This window comes from Brachionichthys hirsutus, chromosome 4 (assembly GCF_040956055.1).
Source record: "Brachionichthys hirsutus isolate HB-005 chromosome 4, CSIRO-AGI_Bhir_v1, whole genome shotgun sequence".
Lineage (NCBI taxonomy): Eukaryota > Metazoa > Chordata > Actinopteri > Lophiiformes > Brachionichthyidae > Brachionichthys > Brachionichthys hirsutus.
In genome coordinates, this window is record NC_090900.1 from 15,903,605 (window position 1) to 15,930,151 (window position 26,547).

A 26,547-nucleotide genomic window follows, 5' to 3' on the forward strand; every position below is an offset into this window, starting at 1 on the left:
GTCAGTGGAGGTTGCTGGTTCAGTGTTTGTGGCTCTCACTATGCTCTCTCTCTTCTTCCTCAGATCTCCTGAGAACTTGGTGATCCATACTTTCCTCTAGAGACGAATGTGAACCTGGTGTATTGGGACAACTCTTGGTGATGATTGGATGGAAGGGGTAGAATTAAGGGGCACAAATAAATCCATTGCACTCTCTCCTCAGAACACTGTGTATTTGTCACTTTGTGTTTGTCCATGTTGTGTGTTCACTGCGGTGTGCACAGCCCTCTACGGCGGTAAGCAGGTAATAAAACTAATAAAATATGAATAGGCTAGTCTGCCAAGAGGGCAGGTGACGGTCACAATCACTATAAGAATAAAAAGCACAGAACTCTAGCAGTGACTGACGTTGTGTACGTTGTTACTCTGGAGCATGAATGCAGAAAAGGTAAAAAAAGAAAAGGAAAGCTTCGCCCACATCGGACGGAGCTGCGACGGCAACGACTTCTGGTCTTCTCAGCCAGATTTGACTGAAAACTAGATATGCAAGAAGATGTCAGGTCAGAATCAGAGACGTGACAAATTAGTGAGTGTACAAAAGTAACAAATGCAGCCAGATCAAAGAAAAAGTTCTCCACCCCCCCACCCCCAGATAGTTTGGGAAGAATGCTTTCCCTGTAGAATCTGAGATGCTGCTTGATAGAATTTAGAAGTTGTTTTATCCAGAAAGCTGGTCTTGTAGGGCACAGCAAGAAGGTTGTGGGCTCGATTCCGTCCTGTGTCGAGTTTGTATGTTCTCCCCGTGTCTGCGTGGGTTCTCTAACAAAGAGCCTCCAACAAACTGATCCGCCTCCACAGATGGAAGGATGGATGGATGGAAGGATGAATGGATGGATGAATGGAAGGATGAATGGATGAATGGAAGGATGAATGGATGAATGGATGGAAGGATGGGTGGAAGGATGGATGGATGGATGGATGAATGGATGAATGGAAGGATGAATGGATGAATGGAAGGATGAATGGATGAATGGATGGAAGGATGGAAGGATGGATGGATGGATGATGGAAGGAAGGATGAATGGATGGAAGGATGGAAGGATGGATGGATGGATGGATGGAAGGATGAATGGATGGAAGGATGGAAGGATGAATGGATGAATGGATGGAAGGATGGAAGGATGGATGGATGGATGGAAGGAAGGATGAATGGAAGGAAGTAAGGATGAATGGAAAGATGAATGGATGGAAGGATGGGTGGAAGGATGGAAGGAAGGATGAATGGATGGAAGGATGAATGGATGGATGGAAGGATGAATGAATGGATGGAAGGATGGGTGGAAGAATGGAAGGAAGGATGAATGGATGGAAGGATGAATGGATGGAAGGATGAATGGATGGATGGAAGGATGGATGGATGGATGAATGGAAGGATGGATGGATGGATGGATAGAAGGATGAATGGATGAATAGGACCGGCGGTGGACGGGGGACGCTCTGAGTCCTGGACTCAAAGTCACCTTTCGTGTCACGCCTTCATGGGAAGCCGCCCGATGACGAGCTGCCAGGTATTAAGAACTCTAATCTCTAAAGGAGTTAAAACTTTATGATTCAGGTTTACGGTTCTCCTCGCTGCTTCCTTGCCGTCGCCACGGTAACATCTTTATTGCTGCTCTGGATGAAAGCAATCTGGCATCGCATGTAAAATAGCAAAATGGATTATCAGTCAATTTGAATATAATCCCGTCCTCTTCAGCGTTTTATTTGACTGAATGCGTTTCCCTCGACTACCAGCCACCCTCATGTCCTCCCTCACTGCGTCCATGTGTCTCCTCCTGGGTCGTCCTCTAGCCCTGTCCTTTGCATCGTCCTCCCTCACTACGTCCATGTGTCTCCTCCTGGGTCGTCCTCTAGCCCTGTCCTTCGCATCGTCCTCCCTCACTACGTCCATGTGTCTTCTCCTGGGTCGTCCTCTAGCCCTGTCCTTTGCATCGTCCTCCCTCACTGCGTCCTGCCAGAGAAACGTCTGTGCACATCTGTTCTCTGCGTCTTCATTCGCCCGTGTTTGGAGCGGGGCGGGGGGCCCGTCTCTCCTCTGGACATGTCCAAACCATCAAAGTCTGTCCTCTCTGACCCTTCACTGTCCCTCTTATTGCCTCATTTCTAACCCTGTCCAACCTGGTAGGTGAGAACCTCCTGCCGGTTCTGCTGCCGACCCTCCTCCGATGTGGATCTGCCGAACCACTGCTGTGACCTTATTTTGAAAGCCATCGTGCGAATGCAAAGAGGACAGCGTTGCCATGTCAACGGGGCCTCAGCTGATCGAAAGCAGTGGGATATTTGTGTTAAACGTTGGACGGGTGCAGAACGAACCCCGTCACGCATCTGAAGACGTCTCTTCTTGGCTTCCTATTGGTCGAGGCGAGTCACATTTCTCTCCGCTGGATATTAATAGTCTCAGTCCCAAGAGGGTTAAAGGGAGGAAGAGTCCGGGATGAGTCATCATCACTTCGTTACAGGCCCAACGAGGCTCGGACTGGAGCCGCTTCTGAAGAGGCTCTTCAGGGTCACGGCCTGCTGGTGGGTCGGCTCGGCCTCAGCGGAGAGAGGGAGGGCGACGCCCACTCAGGCCGCGGCGCTTTGCGATCAGCAGAACCCGCCCGGACTGATTTGGGTTTTGTTTGCTGTGGAACGTGGAGGGAAATTGGTGCAACCTTCCTCTGCTCCGAGGAGGAACGTCCTGCTGTGCATAATTATGATGGATGTGCATCCGAGGAAGCGGAGGAGGCGTCCAGGAGGCGTCCAGGCGGCGTCCAGGAGGCGTCCAGGAGGCGTCCAGGAAGCGTCCAGGAGGCGTCCAGGAGGCGTCCAGGAGGCGTCCAGGAGTCGTCCAGGAAGCGTCCAGGAGGCGTCCAGGAGTCGTCCAGGAAGCGTCCAGGAAGCGTCCAGGAGGCGTCCAGGAGTCGTCCAGGAGGCGTCCAGGAGGCGGAGGAGGCGTCCAGGAGGCGTCCAGGAGGCGTCCAGGAGGCATCCAGGAGGCGTCCAGGAGGCGTCCAGGAGGCGGAGGAGGCGTCCAGGAGGCGTCCAGGAGGCATCCAGGAGGCGTCCAGGAGGCGTCCAGGAGGCGTCCAGGAGGCGCCGGTGAGGTGCTCGGGCCGACAGAGCGTGGGAGATGCGACAGACGAGGCGATCGAAAGAGGGTGACGCCACTGATAGGAGGACCCAGACGGTCTCTGGACCCAGATGGTCCCTGGTCTCAGCCGGTCCCTGGACCCAGATGGTCCTTGGACCCAGACGGTCCCTGGTCTCAGACGGTCCCTGGACCCAGATGGTCCTTGGACCCAGACGGTCCCTGGTCTCAGACGGTCCCTGGACCCAGATGGTCCTTGGACCCAGACGGTCCCTGGTCTCAGACGGTCCCGGGACTCACACGGTCTCTGGACCCAGACGGTCTCTGGTCTGAGACGGTCCCTGGTCTCAGACGATCCCTGGACCCAGACGGTCTCTGGACCCAAACGGTCCCTGGTCTGAGACGGTCCCTGGTCTCAGAGGGTCCCTGGACCCAGACGGTCTCTGGACCCAGACGGTCTCTGGACCCAGACGGTCCCGGGTCTCCTCCAGTAAAGTCCAGACGCCCCCCAGCAAGCCTGCAGACATGCTGATAGACCTCCACCAAGGAGGTGATAGTTAATGGATGCCGGGGCGGGTCCAGGGGGGGGGGGGGCACCATCTGAAGCCTGATTGGTTCACCTCACTTTGTAGATAGTGAAGCATTTTTAAAAAAATGTTTTGACGGATTTTGTTGAACTCAGAGGTCAGAGTCATTATTGAAACGTAAAACGGGGCTAATTGGATTACGATAAAAATAAAAGTGTTGAAAGTCTAACCCTTCGGACCGGTCCAGAGTAAACGCTGATGCCGACTTCATTGAGCTCGAATCCCCGGATGCTCGACGAGAGGCCGGAACGTCAGACTCCTCCTCCTCCAGCTTGTTGGGATGCAGAGTAAACGGCGCCTTGGCAGAGACGTGCACTCACACACACACACACACACACACAGTCACACACACACACACACAGTCACACACACACACACACACACAGTCACACACACACACACACACAGACACACACACACACACACACACAGTCACACACACACACACACAGTCACACACACACACACACACACAGTCACACACACACACACACACAGACACACACACACACAGTCACACACACACACACACACACACACACTCACACACACACACACACCCACACACACACACAGACATACACACACACACACACACACACGCATCTCGTTTCGGAAGCGACGCTTCATCCACCTGCGATGTCAGACTTCATACAAGCAGCTTCACAATTTTCAGAAGACGTTTTATTGGATGACTGAAGAAGGTTTCGATTATTGTACATCCTGTTACACCCCCCCCCCCCCCCCCCCCCCGGAAAACAAGTAAATAACATTTGTATAAAAACAGAAGCAGCAGGTATATATCATAAATACATCATTTTTTTCTACAGACACAAAATATTCTGATTATCAAAGCTTCTTCTTCTTTAAGCATTTCACAACGACAAGCAGGAAACCTGTGCTATTTTGTGAATAAGTGAATTAGCAGTCGGCGCTCACACCTCCACCAAAGACACCGTCCTTTTCTATAATACATCTGTAATGGAGCTCACTCCTTCATTCATAATGTCAAAGGGCTCAGTTGAAATAATAAGGGTTAGCAGGTGTAGCTAATTAAAGGAACAGTTCGCCTTTTGATGTCATGCTAACACCTTTAGCATAGCGGCTACACAAGCCGCACGGCGACACGCGTTAGGACAGCTACTCTCATTTCTAATACCAAGTCGAATCTTTGAGGCGGAGCGGATCCAGAGCAGCTTCAGAGACAGCCAGCTGATCCAGATCCCGAGGACGGAGGAGGTGTGGGAGTGTTTGGCCTTGGCGGAGGTGCGCGCTCTCGCCTTCGGCGCCGACCACCTACGCCGCGTCTAAATGCGGCAGGCAGTTGTTTGGGTTGGACGAGTGTCAGAGTTTATTTACCGCAGCTTGTTTACCGTTTAATGTAGCATCTAATAAGCGCACAGTCGAGGAACGCGTTCAGAACGGACGACGGAAAGCAAACATCTGAGCTCCCAGAGCTGCTCAAACTTCGTCTGTTCATCCTTCAGCTCGATTAAATTCATTAAAACGCGATAAACGTCACCACATAAATGAGATTTGCTGCGGGCGGGAAGCGGGGGCTGTGCATCATGTGACAGTCTGTCCGTTACTTTCTGGTCTCCTTTCTTGAGATGAGAACCGGAGACGTCTGACTGACAGCGGCAGAAAGATGGAAGCAACTTTCAGCTCGCCGAGGCGAGGGGGGGGACGCTTAATACGATGATCCGTGATGCTCCCCAGGAGGCCGGGCGGGACGGGAGGAGTCTGCTGCTCCTTCCTTTGCTAATTGAGGACACGGAGGGTCGGCTCGGTCCCACTAATCATATATTTTCATTGTCATCTTCCGACTCCATGGCTCGGCTGCAAATTAATTGTCTCCCTGGTTTCTAGCCACACCACCTCCTCCTCCTCCACCTCCTCCTCCTCCTCCTCCTCCTCCTCCACCTCCTCCTCCTCCTCCGTGCTCCTCTGATGTACAGTAACGTGGACACACCCGGTTCACCGGTGGAGGGAGTGGGTCTGGGGGGTAAGGCCTCACAGGCTCGGAGGGAGAGGGGAGGACCCGGGCCGGACCGCCAAGGTGCAGCGACAGGTGGGCGTGGCAGTAATCCAGAAACGACGGCTCACACCTGTACAACGTCAGAGCGCTCAGGTGCGGCGGAATCTGGACACAGAGAGAAAGAAAATCAAAATCAGCCTCGGTTCCGACCTTCATCGCCTCGGAGGACGCGGAGCTCAAGCGTCGTGGCGTTCATGCAGCCTCAGACGCACCTGCAGAGCGGAAACCTGCGCGTGATTCGTGCACTGGATCAACGGCCGTTTAAGTCGAGGCTCCATTTAGAAGAGATGCTGATTACATTACGAGCACTTTGCTGATTCAACGCGCTCCGAGTGATGAGGTGCGTCAAGGCGGAGTGACGGTCAAAGACAATGAGCACCAAACACCAAACAGCGACACGCACATGCGTGTTGGCAAAAGAACAAATCATGCACATGCGCGCGTGTGTGTGTGTGTGTGTGTGACCGTCACTGAACATGAGAACTGCATTTTTATCTATCCATTGAGTGAAGTTACTTGTTATAATAGAAACAGACGGCCGTTACGTCCAGGCGAAAACAGACAGCCGTTACGTCCAGACGAAAACAGACGGCCGTTACGTCTAGGCAAAAACAGACGACCGTTACGTCCAGACGAAAACAGACAACCTTTACGTCCAGACGAAAACAGACGACCGTTACGTCCAGGCGAAAACAGACGGCCGTTACGTCTAGGCAAAAACAGACGGCCGTTACGTCCAGACGAAAACAGACGGCCGTTACGTCCAGACGAAAACAGACGACCGTTACATCCAGACAAAAACAGACGACCGTTACGTCCAGACAAAAACAGACGGTCGTTACGTCTAGACGAAAACAGACGGCCGTTACGTCCAGATGAAAACAGACGGTCGTTACGTCCAGACAAAAACAGACGACTGTTACGTCCAGACAAAAACAGACGGCCGTTACGTCCAGACCATGTTCGAAACAACAACTCATCCTTTACACAACTCGAAAGAGCGTCTGCTTCACTAAAACAAGAAGCAGACGAGCTGCAGTGACGGCGGTGTTTTCAGGCTCCTTTACCTGTCAAGGTAAGCAGCTGATGTTTGAACCTGAACATGGCATTTATAAAGTTGCTGAGTCAGCAGGAATTTAATAAGCTTTGCAGAACGGTGATGACAGATCATAAATCAAATTCAAGTACTTATTGATCTGGTCGGCCCATTTTTGGTTAAATAAAGCAAAACCTGGCTCAGAGAAGCGACTTCCTGTGAGACGATCCTGTTAATACATAAAGTAAATAACGTTTTTTGCTGTTTGATTCTCGCACCAGTTCCACCACGAATCCAGAGGCTACGCTATTTATCATACGGCACTGAGATATCACTGATGGGAGCTGTGGGATCGACGCGTCTTTACTCGAAGGACGGCTTCTAGATCAGACGGTTCCAGGGTTTGGAGCGGGTCGAGTTTTCTCTGGCTTTAAACAGCACGTTGATCTGAAAACGCTCTACTGTCAGATTCAGCAGCTGAACTTTGAACACATCTGTAGAGGCTTTAATAAAAGATTCATGAACAACAATGCTCCGAATGCACAATGAGCCAAGAACGGGTTGGGGAGGGGGGGGGGGGGCTGGATCGGAGAGTACCAATTATTGTTGTAGTAAAAAGTCAAAGATGCAAGCCGTGAAGTCAATAAAAATCTGGTTGTGTGGCTGCTTCTACCAATAGTGTGTGTGTGTGTGTGTGTGTGTGTGTGTGTGTTGGCCCTCGCATCACTTATCTCCTCTGTTTAACAGTTTATCCTGGCTCAAATTCAAAGGTTCCAGAAAAGAAGCCGACAAGAACTGCTTTTTAGCTCCAACCTGCAGACCCGGGAATATTTAACGCACTCCGATCCAGCCAACGCACACACAACGCAAACAACACACACAACGCACACACTACGCACACACAACACACACTATGCACACACAACACACACTACGCACACACAACACACACTATGCACACACAACACAGTTTCACATTTAATCACAATACCAAGGAAACGACATATTGGCAAAATTTTCTCGTCACTCTTTTTTGTATTTATTTTTCACGGCTGATGCTTTTATATCGACAAGCTTCTCCGTAAAACGACACCTGGCGGAGGAACCTGCCTCCTCTGACAGGTGTGTGTCCTCAGGTTTAAGTGTTGTGAAGATGGAGCCGTTGTCAACACGTTTCTAAGAAACTCAGTCTTCCTCTGCTGAAGTGGCATGTAAACAGTTACCATGGAGACGGCTGAGCAGGAATCAGATGGTTCGTTAGCCGCACAAAGCAATGCTTGTTGAGAAGAGACTCGTTTCCCAGGTGAAATCAGACCTCTTTGAATTTTGGATTCACTTTGACTGCACGTCTGGTGGCCTTTACTTCCAGCTGACATTTAGAATAACTATTCTATTATTCTTGTTCCCATTCTGCCGAGAGTAAAAGTCAGAGTTGTACAAACAAATCAAATAACAGATCAAACTGGTTTCAGATCAGAAATTCTGCTTTTAGACTATTCAAACACACAATTCATCTTTTTTTTTATTTGAATTGTAAACATCAGTTTATTGTCGCTTTCTGTGTTTAGTCTGTTAACAAGTTAAAGTTTAAATGAGGTCATCATAACTAACAATCAGGAACAGAGTTGAATAAGATAAATAAATTAAAAAGATCAAAGCAAATGATGATGATGCTAGTCTGGGATTTAGCTTTGCGGTCTTTGAATAAAACAGGCTAGCTATTTCCCCCATTAAGGGTCTTAATGCTAAGCTAAATGCTGAATATTCATGATCAATAGCTGCCAAACGGGCAAATATCACGTTGACATGTTCAACATATCAGCGAAGCTGTTTATTAAAACACTCGTGACCCGACCCGGCAGCACCTGAAGGCATCGACTGAGCGCAGGCCAATTAATTCTCACCTTCCAGCTATTAGCATAGCACTGCTAGCAAACACACGGACAGAGGTGCCTCCCCCACGCTCTGCTCTGAAAGTAGGTCACGCTTCCGCTAAATGATTAACAATTAGGTGACGGCCAGCTGCGCCGTGCCAGCAGGCCTCCTCCGAAGCCGTGCCGCGGCGCGGCGCTCCTTCCGCGGGATCCTTCAGCGGTCAACAAGACAGGCCTCCATTATCAGCGCTAACACTCAGGGAGGCTGAACAGCATGCTAATGGCTACAACGCCCCGGAGCAGGGCTGCAAAGTCCAGCATCATCATCGCAACATAAATCAAGCTAACACATCACGCTACAACCGATTCTACGCGTAGAAAATCATTTAGTGGCCGTTGCCTTTGAACCTCGCGAGGACAGCTGGACAATATGTCCGCCGGTGTCAGAGGAGACGCAGCAGGGACCGGAGCTGAGAGACAACATCACCCGGTCGGTCTATACTCGGAGCATCACTTTAGCTCTTAGCGGCTACCTCGCTGAACTGTTGGCATGGACGCGAAGTGGATCATTTTTCGTGAACGTAAAAATTAGGGAAGTCCCGATCTGATCACGTGATCGCAAATCGGGCCCGATCACGTGCTTGCAGACTCGATCGAAATCGGACGTTAGCTACCGATCAGGACTTGGATATTTATGGATCGTTATCAGATCTGGAGTTAGGCGTTGGCACAGAGTGAAGGTCTTCATGTCTCTAATTTCTGCTCAGGATGGCACAAAAGAAACTAAAATAATGTTCATTATCATCACGTGCACAAAGACGATCACGTGCACGAAGACACCCGGCTGCGTTTGCTGCTGCGCAATAAAAGACTTCATAAATCAAACATCCGTCTGCAGGCCGCGAGCAAGACGCAGTCGCTCTTCGTCACGCTTGATCAGCTCGAATCCCAGAAAGATCGTCATCGTCTGCTGGCTTTAATATTCCCCGTGTAATTACGTTTCTATTTGAAAAGCGCTTTGCGTTTGTCAAAATAACCATAATCCTTCAGACGTGGGGATTCATCTCCTCCAAATGCTGCTCATCCCATTTCCTGCTCATCGGCGTCGCCAACGCACGGCCAGATTTACCGTTATTTACTGGACGGACAATTTACGAGTCGCTCTGGAGTCGGTTCATGTTCACCGATGACGGTGACCCGGATCCGGGCGCAAGGCGATACGTTTGTCACTAAATCGTGTCGTCTCTGAGGTCGTAGCTGCTTCTGCTAACCGTGGCGGCCTCGTGCGTTCTCTTCTTTCTGATTTATTTGGAGCTTTGCGGTTAATTTATGCAACAAGCGAGGTGAGGCTTTTATTCTCCGACATATTTCTGCTGCAATCATGTTTAGAAAAATAAATCTGCAGCATTCAGGAGATTCAAGGCAATTCCGTTTGAAGCCAGATGCTGCGGCGACAAACATGCGAGGGGAAACGTCGTCTGCGATTCTGGCCTCATTTCATCCGGGCCCGGGTTTAAAATGAAAAATACAGCGGTGGGTTTTTAGAGCTTAAGAAATCGGATCATTTGTTCTTCTACACAACAAGATAAGAAAAGTCAACAGGGATGACAAGGTTTTAGCGACGTCCAATCAGAAGCCTCAGAGACAGTCAGCTGACTGTCTCGCTGTTGTTGCTAAGCTAATCTTCACCAGACGTTTAACCCTGAAGCCTCGACATGATCGCTGCGCTCTCCCCATCATATCACGTCCAGGTTGGAGGACACCGCCTCAGGACAGCGTTTGTCCCAAGGGGACCTGCGTTTGTACCAGGTGAGTACACCTGAGTGGTTTATACTCCCACACCAGGCGCCGCTCAGAGCACCGCTCAGAGCACCGACCGCCACCTGCTTGGTGTCCCGTGCGCCGTTTCTTGGTATAATCTCCAGGGTTTCTAAATAAATCTGTAATGGAGCTCACAGCCACTGGAACCCGGGGCGCTCCCTCAGACATCTCCCTGAGGAACTCCTCCAGGTGCATTGTGGGTCGGTAACAATCCCGATCACCAACATGGAATGGCTAGAGGTTAATTCAGGGATTAGCTGACAGTGGATAAAGTTCAGTATTAAAATAAAATAGATACTGGATCCGCTTGGCGTCGTTACGTTAACGTTGCTATGATCCTGAATTTTCCCGGTTCTGATGTGAGACCAAAAAAATAAAACTAAAGAAATGTCTGTTAGTTAAAGAAATGTATTTGGTGTATTTATTCGCATTCAAGTCATCGCTTTTATCGAAGCCGGCAATCACAGATCGGTCCAGGACCGGCCCGCAGCTCGGTGCAGTTCGTTTCCGGGGTGACGGGACTTCTACCAAGATCGCCAAATTCCATATCCAGCATTGGAAGACTTGGCCGTGGAAGCTGACGACGACGGGATGAAGGTAGTTTAGTTAGAGGTCAAAGCAAAGACGGGACGCCTGCATCCGTTTAGCATCGCAGGTTGAGCAACATTTTCAGGAAATCTTTTCACCGCACTTCTTCCAAATCTCAGAAGTTTTCCTGTAATCCCGCTACGAAATCCGACCAACCAAGGGGCGCGGGTGAAAAAGGGGATCTGCGTGTTTCACGTCTGAGTTGAGCCGACCTTGGTGCAAAAGCATTTCATGTTAACGTCAGAGGATGCGGCTCCATCCACCGCGGAGCAGGCTCTGTCCAGTTTCCATGGCGATAACTCTGAAGAATGGGCTTTATTCCTTCGCTTTTGTGCGTGCCACATGCTACGCACCGTCATTGTGGGAACACCGCATCGAGTGTCGCCTCTCATTTTCAATCTCTGAGCGTATTGTCCCGAGATGCACACACATCGTTCTCCAGCTCGGAATCTCTCTCTCTCTCCACGGCCGATCTCCTGGGAAACAAGTCACGATTGAAGCTGCAGGAAAAACAAACATCTTTGGCTGATCCCTGTTCTGTTTGTCTTCTAAAGAGGCCTGGAGGACGGCCATCTGTCCAAGTGCACAGCCTCAAACAGCCGCTCAACTTGGCCGGTATTGATGCGCACGGAAATGTGAGGTGACGGGAGACGAACCGCAGCCAGCTGTTAGCCTTCCGTGATGCTTCCACGCAGGAACGAGGAACGCCGGGAGGCTCGGGTCGGTGTGGAGGTTTCATGTGAGGGTAATGTAGAAACGACAGGAAGGCAGCGCTAACATGACATCCTGTCATTCCCCCGCATCCGTCATCCTTCAGCTGCGGAATAACGTCACCAGGAATCCTGTGAAGCAGACGCTCCGGAAGCTGCCGATCCGGGAAACGAAACTCCACCACGAGAGAAATAAACAGAAAGGTCATTAAGATGTCCAAAAGATTCGGACTTGAGGTTTTGGAAGTGGCCCCAATGGCGAGGATCCAGAGACCCGGTTCAGGATGCCCCCCGCCTCTTTGGAAGACTTCAACACCCATAAGGAAATCCCTGGGACATCTCAGGATCTTCCAGGAAGGGCTGCCGATTGGTCTGCTTCTACCTCGGCATCAACCCGGGTGAGAGGAGGATGTCGGACGGACGGACGGATGACGCTCTATCTATGGTGATGGGGTCTGGACTGACTTGCTCCGCCTTCTTCTTTGGAGCGCCGGCCTCCACCTGGTCTCAGGTCGCTGCCTTCGCCTTCATGTGGTCGTTTGTCTGCCGCTGGGGACGCGTCTGTGTCCCGGTTTGTTCAGGCTTTAATAGAGACAAACTGCCGGAGACATTAAATGCATCATTCGCTTTGTGAACAGACCTCAGAGACGGGAGTGCGAAGCCACCGACTCCTTGCTGCTAGTCAGTGCAGCGAGTCAACCGACGAGTCCGAGACATGGCGGCGGGTTTTGAGGACTAGCAGCGCTGCAGTTGGACGCCGCTGATCTGCTCGCTTGCAAGAGAACATTGCGTTTCGTCGCTTTAACCAGCTCCTCTGCTGCCACGTCAGTTTGAGCAATGAATCTTTAGACCTCGCCCCTTTTTACGCCGCAACATTCCCCGAACACGTGGCGTTCCTCGGGAGCTCCGTGCACCGAAGGCAAAACAATAAATCACCGGGATAGAATGAAGGATAGAAATGTTTGCTGCACTTGTAAATAACAGCAACGAAACAAAAGCAACAACAGGGTAATTAATGGAGGTGAAGGAGAGGAGAAACATCCTGCTGGGAAGCTAAATGTTTTCGTCTCTGCCGTCGCACCGCTCACATCGGTATTCTGATACAGCCCCCGTTCAAGCTGCGTTCAGCACCAGCCACTTAATTTGTCATTTATTGCTCCATGACAACTGAAGTAATTGAGCCTCTGGTTCCACGGAAGGGATCCACCAGCCCCGTGACCCTTTCCCCTCACTGCAGGGGAGACGCCGTTACAGGACCTCGGTGCAAATAAGGGCACAGATCTCATTTTATGGGGCCATCGGAGGGTGGCTCGGACCACCAGGGCCTCAGAGAGGCTAAAGAGGGGCTATCCATCACAACGGGCTGGAGGCCATTTACAAACTCCTCTCATCACGATGCATCGGATCAAAGCGGAAGAAGGCCGTCGCCTTCGTCCCTTTATGAACACAACAGACGTCCAGCGATCGCGATGCCACAGGCTAACTGTCAGTATTGAATCAGGACGCTAGCGCTTTTAGCTCAGAGGCTACCGTGAAAGTAAATGGGAGTCGCTGGACTGGGATTTACACTGAAGTGAGCAAACGTTAAAACACTCCAGACGCATTAAGAATGGATTGAAACTGAAGCCGTTTCAGCCACACGCTCTACAGTATTGGTTTATTCCTGTCTGAGGGCCCCATTTAAATGATTAGCGTACTCGCCACGCCCTTTAGCTCATTGAATAGCACGTAATCTGGCCTCCAAGGAAGACCAAAAGGGTCGCAATTAGTCCCGGAATGTTACATTCCTTTATTATTTATCGATAATCTTTTATTTCATTTACTTAGGGAGCACTGTGTACCGCGGTGACAAGAAACACTAGCTCACAGTAGCAATGCTAGCAGATAGTAGCCAACATTAGCTATAATAGCAGACATTAGCTAATGTTTGCTATGACAGATGACACTAGCTAATGATGCCTCTAGCTGCTAATATTAGCTGACACTAACTTTAATAGCTGATGTTTACTAAGTTTAGCTTTGTTTGCTATAGTCATTAGCTAAGATTAACAACGTTTGATGTCATTAGCGGATAGTAGCCAGAGAGCAACCATTAGCATGTTTTAGCTGTGAAAGCTGACACTAGCAGAATAAACAGGATGCTAGCAGATTTAATTGCTCTTAGCCCTAGCTCTCGTTGTATCGTCACTATGCAATGACAATAAAGGCTTTCTATTCTATTCTAGTTTGCTAATCTGCATGTGAGGTCATGTAGCGAAAGGAGTTTTGGAAGCTGCAGCATGAAAAAAAAAACTTGGCACCAAAGGTTCTACTTTCCCACAATGTCAGAAAACATCTGTTTCCATTGTTTCCTGCCACGCTGGACGGCGCTAATCCCAGTTTAGCTAAAGGCAGGAAACGCTGGATAGCCGCCAGCGCCGCTGGGATGGATTCTGCTTCTGCCGTTCATACGATGTCCGGTGATAAATATTACGACGCTGAGACATATTTTCTGGCGCATGTGATGGTTGGAGATGAACCACATCGACGTGGACGGCGCTTTCCTGTTAGCTTCACTGTAATGTTCTTATCAGACACACAGGTGAGGCTGCAGGAACACACCTGGTTGGAGAGCGCCTCGGGAAATGACTTCCTGTTTGTCGTGAACAAAAGAGCATCAGTAATGAAAATAACAAACAAGCTTCGTTTCATTTTAGCTACAGACAACGGCTAATTATCAACTGTTTCGTTTCCTCGAAGCTTTATTGGCACAACCTGCAATTAATCCATCGAAAAGAAGAGTCTAATTTAAAAAGAAGAGAACGCTGCTTGGTAAAAGACAGGAAGTAGTGTTTACTTCTCTGTAATTGTACCCTTGACTGACAGAAGCTTCCTGGGTGCTACAAACCGCTGATTGGAACTCACAGCCGACGCTCCATCAGCGGGCTTCAAGCGCTTTGACAGGGACACGATGAGTGTCGGTGACTCGCCTCGCCTCGCCGCGGCTTTCTGATGCGCCACTTCTCACCAACGTGGCTATGGAATCGCTGACGAACGACACGGCGAAGAGAGAAAGTCGCTCCGCAGGTCGGCTCTGGAGTCGCCGGGAGCGGAATCAGGACGGCGGACTTCTGCTCACTTGAGACCAGAAGCTGCCGAAGCGAGCAGCACTCAGGCTAAACGTTAACGGACAAACATTGGCGCCAAAAATGACTGGTGGCCAACAAGATGAAGCGCAGCGGGAAAAATGGGATGAATTCTAACCTCAGGAAGGCAGAGTGAACACGGGGAACGCCTTTAGCCGCCGGCGTTCCGCTTGATGTGCACTGACAGGGTTCTATAAAGTCCGGCGGGTGGATAACAGGGAAAGCAAAGCAAGCGCTTCACTTGGTGTCCTTCGACGGCGGCGAGACAACGCCTCGGCGCCATATTGAAACGTGGATCGACTGAGATTCAAGAGTCACTAGAAGCAGGCCACTTTCAGCGATGCCAAACGTTCCCAGGCAGCGGATCAATACCGAGTCCCGATCTCCGACGTTCCCGGGCAGCGGATCAATACCGAGTCCTGATCTCCGAGTGATGAAAGGCGCCCGGCCCGGCTCTCCGATTGATCCTCGGCACAATGCCGAGTCGCATCCGGCGGAGAACGTCCGGTTACCCGTCCTACCGTAGACGGACGTTACAGCGGATCGTCTTCATCATTAGACTTTGACGCGATCGCTGCCCCCCCCCCCCCCCCCGTCCCGCCCATGTTAGCGAGCACGGCTAATGAATCCAACGTGATCTCCAGCCGTTCTTTTCACCCTTCTGCAGGAATTATTTTCCTTTCGGCTCTTAATGAAATTCAAAACGACCATTTCCTTGTTCTCTCAGGAAATTTGCCTTGGCATCCAGATGCATCAATCAATACTTACGATTAACCTTGAACACGACAAAGATCTGCATCCATCTTAAATTCACATTTATGCCCAACCGCAACGTTCCGGTAACTGGAGGCCATTTACAAACCCGGATCAGAGTGCAGGATGAACAACAGGAGAACTCATTTGCGTCGGAACGTCGGATTCGGGGCTACTTTTCAGACTCTAATCGAGTCGAGGAGATTCCGCTCTTCTTTCTTCCACCTCTGCTTCAGAGATAAAACCCAAACGGATTCTTCATCGCTCCTCATAACCAAGTTCCTTTCCCGAGTCTCTTAACGTTCCCGATGTAATCGGTCCCATCTTCAGACACCGAAACCGAAATAGAATTTTAATCTGCAGACGTCTCAAGTTAATTTGATTTCGGCGTCTAACGGCCTCAGAAAGATGAAACCGACTCCGTGGAATCGGGATCATTCGGCTCTCCTTCTGATTTCCTGAACTTAAAGATTTGGAGAAGTTAGGCCGGCGATGAATCCTCGCCCGCTCGCAACACTTCAGGACAAATTACACACCGGCAAACACTCCAAACTGCACAATGGATCGCGTCAGAACGTTCCGCAGACGAGGCCCCCGGCGATTCCTGAGATTTAGATTTCATAAGTGAAGCATCTCGTCGACCGCCGTTTGCTTTGGCGCCGACATTCCGGGTGACGCGATAACGCCCGTTTGGGGCTCAACCCCAGAATCGACATGTCTGTAGCGGTTCGGAAACGGAGGCGGGCGGGCGGTAACCCAGACCGAACCACCACCGATCCACAAACGGCTCCACAACCCTCACCTTCGGATCTACGCCGCTGCCTCTGGGCGGCGACGGACAGAACGGCGTTAGAGCCAACACACCGGCACGTGCAGCTGCCCGACCTTCACCCCGACTCAAAGAGGAAGAGGAGAAGAGGCTTCACCGTTGTGTCCCATCAGACAGGCCGAGCTGCCGTGGCAACAGATGATGGAGGGGGTTCCGTTTCTGGGGAAATCACAGCAGTATTCTGACATCAACCCCCCGAGGACAAACATTAAAGCTCTCCTGTCTGGGCGGAGGGGAGGGGGGGCTAAACAGGCAGCAAGAGCTAAACAGGCTACAAGCGCTAAACAGGCAGCAAGCTGAACTGCTGCAACCATCACACAGCATAAAACGCTCCGGCTCAGATTCTCATTCCGTCTCCGTCAGACTTCCCATGAAGAGCCTGATCAGCTGTTGAATCTCGTTACGGCAGACGTTACTCGATGGAGCGATTAGACCCGGGGAATCCGGTGGATGTGATTACGATTGATATGGAATCTTAAATAATAAGCGCTATTTACAGAGTAAACAATCCTGAGACGGCGAAAAGAGGAAATAAAGTAAAATCGAATCCGGACCGGTTCAATAAACAAGCTGAAAACCTCGAGTTGTTCCAGAGCAGGCCCTTTAACCGGGCCACGAGCGGGCCCTTTAACCGGGCCACCAGCGGGCCCTTTACCCGGGCCCTTTAACCGGGCCACGAGCGGACCCTTTACCCGGGCCCTTTAACCGGGCCACGAGCGGACCCTTTACCCGGGCCATGGAACCCACGACGGCCCTGAAACTACACCTGCACGGTGCTGAACAGAGACTTCGCGTTGTTGTTTCTTGTGTTTTCGTGGTTGGCCGACATCCAGATCCGGACGTTTACTCTTAGCTGCCATCCTGTGGAGGAATTGGGGAAGGACACGTGGGACTTCGTCCGAACAGATTATCTCCGTCCGTAGAGGGAACAGAAAAGATAAGGTGAATTTGTTTTGCCGTGTTGCGATCAAAGGATTTCTGGTTCTACCTTCAGACAGGACGTCTCCCGGCAGGAACGTCTGCTTATCATCGGCGTAACGAGGAACGAACCCGCTCGGAGCAATAACAGCGAGACGCGCTGCTGGGCTGAGATACCGCGCAGACAAATCGCTCTTCTGTTCCCGGGCTCAACTCAAACCGAGGATTTAATGGAAACGCTTGCTGCCATCAATCCGCGCGGCTCGGGGAACGCCAGGCGTGGTTTACCATCGAGATGGCTTCCCTCGGCCTCCCGCCGCCGCTCCGGCTTCCGTTAGCGCTTTCCTGCTGTTTGCTAAAATGCCTTTGGACAGCTGCCGGAGCGAGGACGAACCCGTTGCGTCCGGCCGCGTGCGACCGAGCGCCGATAGCGTGGAGCCGCTCAGGGCCGGCGATTCGCTGCTTTGTGATGCGCCGGGGCGGCTGTCAAAGGAGAAATTGGTTTCCGAGCCGCCTCTGCGACGCGCGTCTCTCTATGATGGATTGTTGAATGCGAGCCCGTCTCCCGGAGCGTGACACGGAGACGCTGGCGCTACAGAAACGCTGCAGGAAAGAGAACCCGCCTGGGGGGGGGCGAAGGTTCGCCATCGATCGGAGCGGCGGGAGTCCTGAAGTTCTCACCGATTCGTTCTCCGGTCTCCGGTGTGAAAAGCAGCACGAATGCACCGTGACCCGCGGGTCGGCTGGGCGCCGGAATCTAAGTGGTTGATCAGGAAACCGGCGCAAACGGACAACTTCAAAGGGAACCGACGGAATATCAAACAGGCGGGGAGGGGGGGGGCAGCTCCCGCCTCCAGGTGTCAGGAGGGGGAAACTGATTAAATGAAGATGCACCGAGATTCCCAGGAAGTTCAGAGGAAGCTGAAATGCTGGACGTTATGACATCATGACCCGTTAAACAATAAAAAGTTCTGGTTTGTGGCGCCGAGTCGTTTCAGCTGAACATTCGAGCCTCTCGTTGCGCCGCTCCGGATCCAGATGGCGTTCCGAGGTTCGTTCTGGTGGCTCTCCGGCTCTCCTGGACCGGGACCGGGCTATCGCCTGCTTTCCAGTTCATATTGGAGTTAATGATGCTGTCAATCAGCGCCGACCTCAATTTAAACGGAGGTTTGGAGGTCAACTAAGCCACACCTTTAACTCCTCCCTCCTTATCTTAAAGGAACGACGTCCGGGACGGAGCGAGCGCTGACGCGTTCAGATTAATTACTGACCAGACTGTTAATCAGAGCCGCCGGATGACGTCATCAACAGATGATGTCATCGCGCAGAGCGGCTGCTGCTGGCTTTAATCTATTCCACCTCCTCGCCGCGGCAGACATCACACCTCTGAGAGAAACAGCCGTCAAAGGCAGCATCCGAGTGTTCAGCCCCCCCCCCCCCCACCGAGCAGAGATGCTGCCACACACAGGTCTGATTCAGAGCTAATGATAGCCGCCGCCGCCGCAGCGCCTCGGCTCAGCGTGGAATCTCAGCTCGGGATGAAAGGCTTGTGCGTCTGAAGTCACGGGGATGCCCCCCCCCCCCCCCCAGAGGAAGGATCCTACAGGTGGGGGCAGCCTCTCCACCCACAAGTCGTCTCAGAACAAATGTGGAAAAACCTGGAACTGAAAAGTTCCACACTTCCAAAAGTAAAGGAATCTCAACAAACTTAAGTCGAAGTCGTTTGTTCAGCAGAAATGAAGGAAAAACTTTTCAAACAAACAAACAAAAACAAACACTGTTCATGGAACACAAAGGTTCCAGATCGGGATTCGAACCCAGAACCTCATCAGGAAGGAATAGGAGGCAGCAGACCAGAGTGAGCCGTGATGACATCGTCACGGATACGGCGGATGCTCTAGAAACCCCTTCAGAGGTTAAAGCTGGTCCACCTGTCTGGTGTTTGTGCAGATTAAATGATGACGATGATGACGATGATGACGATGATGACGCAGTGACAGAAGTGACTGACATTCACGTCATCAGTTTAGTGAAACCCGAAAAATTATTCAGATAAGGAGAGAAGTCGATTTCATTAGTTAGTTTCTAAATTTGAGTGAAGTCTTAGAGTGATGATGACATCATCATCGTCAGTCACGGTAGAACCTCCAACGGCCAATCAAATCAACTCCCTCGTCAAGACTCCGATTATTAAACCCTCATCATAAATACATCCATCGGTAGCTGCCTGAGCCAATCAGAGGCGTCAGGCGCGCCCCCGAGATATGACATCAGACCGTTGTCATGGAAACACCAAACAGTTCAAAAAGTTTGGAATTACAAATAGAAACATTTGGCATCTTTCCTGGTAAACATTTAAAAAGAGAACATTTAAAAAGAGAAAAAACGCAGTTTCCAAGAAGAAGTGCTTCAAAAGCCACCCTCCGTCTTCAGAGGTTGTTGCCATGGAAACGCAAAAATAAAATTTTTAGATGTACATTTTTTAAATAGCAAAGAGCAAAGAGGTTGGCGCCGTTTGTTGAAGATAAACGTTCAGGTTCTGTACGGTGGCCTTGAGGTTTAAATCACAAAGACACAAAGGAAAACAACAACGAGCAGATTATAAAGACTACAAATAATATTTAAGGCCCTCCCCCTTTCCCCAGAGGTTGTTCCTAGCATCTTAGCATCTTAGCATCCGGTATTATTTGACTGCCTTGAAATAAGAAGTGCAGAATAAACCTGCCCGAAGCACAAAATAGAAAATGGTTCTTACAGAAATGGAAAATATACTAAAATAAATTTGGGATGATTAATTCATCTAAGACAAACCAAATATAAAAGTGATTTAAACTTCCTATTTATTGGTTATCAGACGAGCACGTTGTGTGTGTGTGTGTGTGTGTGTGTGTGTTCAGAGGACACACACTGCAGCACGTAAGCAACACAAAGTGAGAAGTGCTGAACCGCCTCGGCGGGACGGAAGCCGGCCGTCTGTGCGTTTACGCTCAGATGACGATCAAGCTGCCATGTTGGCAACCGGAGGCGGGAGATTCATCATCTCCGGTTGTCGTCGGCGACGTTCTGAAGACAGAGCTCAAATTCTAGAGCCTGAAAATCACACCAATGTTTGTTGAATAAAATTATTCACAGCTGCTGCGTTTGTCCTCAGCAAACACGGATTAGATCCCAGGTCCTTTCAGCCCCGCCCCCTCATGGAGCTTCAAAAACTTTCAATGAGAAGAATCTTTTTGTTTTTGTCCACCTATTTTTTAAATGTCTAAATTTCCTGTGAAGCCCAGATCGTATTCCTACTGGTAGATAAATTCTTAAACGATGACGCCGTGTTTGTCAGGATATATTTAAGCCTGGAAGCAGAATGCTAACAGTTTTATCGTCTGCTAGCACCCTGCTAACATGCTAAAGTCAGTTTCAGCGTGTGTGATACTTCCTGTACGTATTTTGTTTTTTATATTTCTAAACATCCTCTCGGAAAGTTGGTTCACTTTTTCTTTTTTTTTTGCTTTTTAAAATTTAATTTGTTTCTGGAAGGTGAAACTGATTGTTTTTAAAAATTTAGATTCAGATTTAAATTACTTTTCAAAAACATTATTTTCTAATTGTTTTTTAGTTTTATTTATTTCCAATGTTTCATTTTAATTTGTTTCCTTTAATACGTGCTTATAAAATAATCAGAATCCGTCTCCTGCCTGAAGAGGAAGGCCGTCCGCGTCTTCTTGTTTGCGGTGACATCATTAGTCTCCATGGTAACTGAAGTGATGGGATGTAAAGTCTTGTTGTAAATATGTTTGCTCATTGGCGCGTTTAGCATTTAGAAGCTTCTCACCTGTCGTTTTGATAAATGAGTTAAGTTGGAACAGTAATTATTTTTACCGCCGTTCGTTGGCTCGATGCCCCAGCAGATCCGTGCCGCCCTCGCAGCCCACTTTAATTATCGGCGCAGGATCTCCTCACCTCGTTAAGGCGTGCAAATTCTACCCGAGATCCAGAATGGCCTCCGGCTGAGACGGGGGGATTTACATCCTGATGCTTCCTGAGCTGGGGGTGATCGTCTGAGGCCAGGACTTAATAATGTTCCACAGGAAGGCCGTGGAGGCGCTTGGTTCACAGCCCGTCAACATTCACGGTTCTGCTGAGCTGTTCTGGAGGAAAGTGACTCCAACACACGAGCATCTCCGAATCAAATCACACAACCGGCTCTGTTCAATCAAACTCAGCCTCATGATGCGAGTTCCTTTAAGGCGCGGCCAAAACGTTCCGATAGCTTTACGGAGATTTATCAGGGTCGAAAGTAAGACGCACAACACAAAGGGGCTGGACTTAGCCCCGAAGACACTCACAGGTGTGTTCTGTGTTCATAGTCCGGGTTCACACGGGGAAACCACCCGGGGTCACAGTCTGGGTTCATACAGTACCCCAAGAAAAGGTTAAATCTGGCAGAACCAGATCTATAATGGATCCAACCACATAAATATGCATTTTTCATAATTATTCTCTGAGCAAATTAAAGAAAGTGCTGAAAGTCTCAAACTAAAATAAATCCTGAGTCTGCTGCTTTTATCCAGATCCAAGCCAAAATTTAACGAGGCCCATCCTGGTCCAAGATCCAGCCTCCCACAAAACCCCAGAGAAACCAGGTCCAGAAGTGAACCGGCGGAGGCCGTGCAGCCGTCGGACCCAACGTCAGCTGATAAGGGCCGTTTGACAGCATACCCGCTCTGATCGAGGCATGGGGGGGGCTGATCAAACACATTGATCAGTCGTTGAATCAATCCCGACAGGAGGTCCGGAGTCGGACAAGTGAGGGAGGGGGTCCTAAAAGTGTTGAGCTGGATAAAAATATCGTTACATTTCTGAGTGTTTAAGAGAACCCAGACAGAAACGCGTTTTCTAGCCTGCGGCGACTCTTTGAAGTTCAACGACTGAAGACTTAAACACTCGATCGCTCCAAGCACGAAACGATCAGCCGGCGTCAGAGCGAACATTCACGGACGTCGAGACTCGAGACGCGTACGACTCGTGCGTTTGCTGCAGGCGCGGCAGCAAACGCACGGGATAGGGGAGGAGCACCGGCACGGCGACTTGATCCCAGGCGTTTAAACCGAGGGCCGAGTCAACGATCTGCTTTGAGACGCGAAACCACCTCGGTTATCGTGCATCTGGAACGTGCAACAAGTCGCCGTGCAACAAGTCGCCGTGCACCAAGTCGCCGTGCACCAAGTCGCCGTGCACCGACTCCCTCATCCCAAACACAGACAGCAGAGGAGAAAGGAAGCCGGGCAGCTCGTTGGGGATTTACCTCTCATGCCTCGCAGTGGAAATTGATTTTTGGAGGTCATACCTCACATTCCCTGGAGCCCGAGATGGTGTACGTGTAGGGTCCAGTCCCGTTAACCAGCACATAGTCTCTGAGGGGGACGGCTTGTAGTCCACGTAGTACTCCTGCAGCGGTAAGCTAAGGGAGCGCTCCGCCTCCCGGGACTTCTTAACCGCCGAGTTCTGCTGGAGCCGCTTGGCGCTGCTGGGGTAACGCTTCCAGGAGACGTAGACCACCAGCAGGACTAGAGTCACCGCTAAGAGCAGGGCCACGCCGCCGGCGACGACCTTGTGGAAGGACACGTGCTCGGTGTCCTGCGGGGGGACGGTGGGGGTGGCCTCGGAGGGAGTCGGGGAGGCCGTCCTGTTCCAGGTCCGCTTCTCTGTGGGGAGAGGCGGCAGCTTGGGTGGAGCCGTTGAAGGCCGAGGCGTTGATGTCGGGATGGGCGTCGCCGTACAGACGTTGTAAGTCTCCACCACGTCCGTCACCTTCTCGCCTCGCGCCTCCTTCGGCCCGGCGCAAATCATAGCCGACTCCCTGTTGCCCTTAAAGGCCTGCAGCCAGGCCACCAGGGGGCAGATGTTGGGGTTGCAGTACCACAAGTTACCCGCCAGGCTGATGGTGGTGAGCGAGATCCAAGAATCCACGGTCTGCTGGGACACGTTGCTGAGTTTGTTGGAGTCCAGGTTGAGAGTCTGTAGATTCGGGAGGCATTGAAATGTGCCCGGGTCCAACAGCTGGAGCTCGTTTCCCGAGAGGTCCAGCTTCTGCAAAGAGGTCCACATCCAGGCCGGGCCCTGGGTCAGAAGCTTGATCCGGTTCCACTGCAGGTAGAGCGCCCTGAGGTTGCCCAGGCGAGGGAAGTGAGCCAGGTTGATCTTGGAGAACTGGTTGTGCTCCAGGTGGAGCTCGACGAGCTTGAGGAGTCCCGCGAAGGCGTTCCGGGTGAGACTTCGCAGTCTGTTGTAGCCGACGTCGAGAAACTCCAGGTTGCGGCAGTCGAGGAAAACTCGCATCGGGATGGTTTTTAAAGAGTTGGACCGCATGTGTAGGCTGAGCAGCTTCCGTAGACCCAAGAACTGCTGAGGCTGGAGGACCTGCAGCTTGTTGTAGGACAGGTCCAGGTTGCGTAGATTCGGAACGTCATGAAAAGTGTCGTTTTCGAGCAGCTGGATCTTGTTGGAGCTGAGGATCAGTTCTTTGAGCCTCCGGATCCCGTGGAAGGCCTGGCCGTCCACGCCGTTGATGTAGTTGTGGTCCAGGTAGAGCCACACCAGCTGGCCCAGGCCTGCGAACTGCCGGGCTCTGAGGCTAGCCAGGCTGTTGTAGCGCAGGGAGAGGCCCTGCGTGCCGACGGACACGTTTCTGGGAACGTCCTGGAAGGCGTTGGATTCACAGTAGAGGATTTTCCCATCACATCTGCAGCTCGGGGGGCAGGAACGCTCACGGACGGCGGCCGGAGCGGCGAACAGCCAGGCCGGCGCCACGAGCGTCAAAACAGCGAGAACGAGAATTCCTGCAGAGACACGGAAAAGTAAAAGAACATGAAAACACCACCGGACCAAAAAGTGTCCCGACACGAGGACCAGAACCGGATCCAGGGGTCCACGGAAGCGGGGCGTCTCGAGACCGGCTGGGTTGGAGGTCAGAGGGGAAGAGGCGTGACATCGCCACCTACAGGCAGCTGAGGTAACGCAGATCCAGATCCCCCTTAATTTACTGATTAACAAACACCTGATTCAAGGTGGTGATGATGAGGATCAGCCAATCAGGTGGCGTTACGGAAATGAGCACGAAGCAGATCCATACAGAAGGAAATCTATTCAACGTAGAGAAATGTCCCGGCCGGAACCGGTTTATGTCCCGGTTTATGTCCCGGCCGGAACCGGTTTATGTCCCGGTTTATGTCCCGGCCGGAACCGGTTTATGTTCTGACGTAACGGATCTATGTATTTCCTGGTGGTTCCGGTTTTAACAATGGAAAATTTTCCAAATCTCACATCGTAAAGTCAATAATTGATCCAGGATCCGGATCCGGATCCAAACTTCAACAGACCCGTCCTTTGTCAAAGATCCACCAACAGCAAAGTTTCATTTAACCTCCGGAAACAAACAAACAAACAAACAAACCTCCAGCTCATCACAGCAAAATAAAAACCTCACGGACTCAGAAACGTCACGTCACGGCACGTCACGGCACGTCACGGCGCGTCGCACTCAGTTCCACGCCTCATTATCACGTCTGCAGATATTGGAAATGTGATTGATGAACACGCATAAGAAATAATCGATCACACAATTGTTGAGAGAGACCTCCGGCAGTCACCTCACACACACACACACACACACACACACACACACACACACACACACACCCGCGCGCGCGCGCACACACACACACACGCACACGGACGGAACGTACCCATGTCTGCTCGGTGTCCTCCTCCTCGTTTTAGGGCTTTCCGGTGCGGCTCCGCATGTCAGACGGCGTCCGGTCCAAACACCAGCGCACGCGCCGTGCACGCCCGTCGACACGGGACACGGGCACAAGTTGCGCCGCAGCAGCACACCTGTGGGGGACGTGAGGAGCTCCAGGAGGCGCGCATCAACCTCCTCCTGTAGTTGCCGCAAAACATCAGCCTGATGATCCAGGCGGAGTTGAACCCGCAGCCTCGTGAGGACGGCGGGTTTACCGGAACCGGCCAGGTGTTCGGTGCAGGTGAAGCGGCAGGAAGGCGCCGTCCGCCGCCGGTGGCGTCAGGAGGAGTGAATGAGGAGCAACAGGAACGATGCGGGAGGAGGAGAGGACTGCTGCGGCTTCTTCCAGGAGGAGAGGCGCCCCCTGCTGGTCACCGAGGGCCCCGCAGGTTCCAGACAATCACAGACGTCCTCCCGGCTCCTCGTTAACGCACCTGTAGCCTTAAAAGTCAGGTGACTCCCCCAGCCCCGCCCCGAGGGTGAAACCCCCCCACTTTGAAGTCAAACTTCTATTTATTCGGCAGGAAGGAAATCATCATTAATGGTTGATTGTTTCTCATTCGGTTCTGGTTTAAATGAATCATTCAGTATGTTCCCCGGACGTGGCGATTCCACGTCCCCCTGAATGCACCGCCGTCACAAACAAAGCCACTCCCCCCCCACTTTGCAAATAACCAATGGATGTTTAATGACCGTCTGACTGACTGAATAATGGAGCAAGGCAGGAGCCGGCGTTTTGCTGCGTGATGATTCCCTCTGGGTGCAGAAATGTAATCGTACAGTAATTAGGACAGAGAATAAAACCTTTAATTACACACAAACCAGCCGCTACGCTAAAACATCTGGCTCTCCAACCCCCATCAGCCTCTGCAGCTGCTTTGACGACCTCGTAACGCCGGACTTGAAGGAGGACTTGAAGGACTTGAAGGACTTGACGGAGGACTGCTCGGTGATGCGTTATAGAGATGATAACAGGTTCTGTGCTGCAGACAAACACAGATCTGAGACCCAATACTAAAACCGAAGCATCTGTCAGAACCAGCAAACGGGAAATGAGATTCAAAGGAAAAACCTGCAACTCTCTGCTGGTCTCTGCCGGTCTCTGGTGGTCTCTGCTGGTCTCTGGTGGTCTCTGGTGGTCTCTGCCAGTCTCTGGTGAACTCCACTGGTCTCTGCTGACGCCCTGCTGGTCTCTGCTGGTCTCTGCTGGTCTCTGCTGGTCTCTGGTGGTCTCTGCCGGTCTCTGGTGATCTCCACTGGTCTCTGCTGACACCCTGCCGGTCTCTGGTGGTCTCTGCTGGTCTCTGCTGGTCTCTGCCGGTCTCTGGTGGTCTCTGGTGATCTCCACTGGTCTCTGCTGACAC

At 51.2% G+C, this 26,547-nt stretch overlaps 1 protein-coding gene across 1 annotated transcript; it reads right to left on the bottom strand.

The window, feature by feature from the left end:
• Positions 1 to 5,511: 5,511 nt before the first annotated feature.
• On the bottom strand, positions 5,512 to 25,131 carry LOC137893035 (leucine-rich repeat transmembrane neuronal protein 4-like). Its single transcript, XM_068738466.1, is given in 5 exon segments — positions 5,512 to 5,643; positions 5,714 to 5,839; positions 22,730 to 22,788; positions 22,791 to 24,221; positions 25,128 to 25,131. Coding segments are annotated over 5 exon segments (1,752 nt in total).
• Positions 25,132 to 26,547: the final 1,416 nt, after the last annotated feature.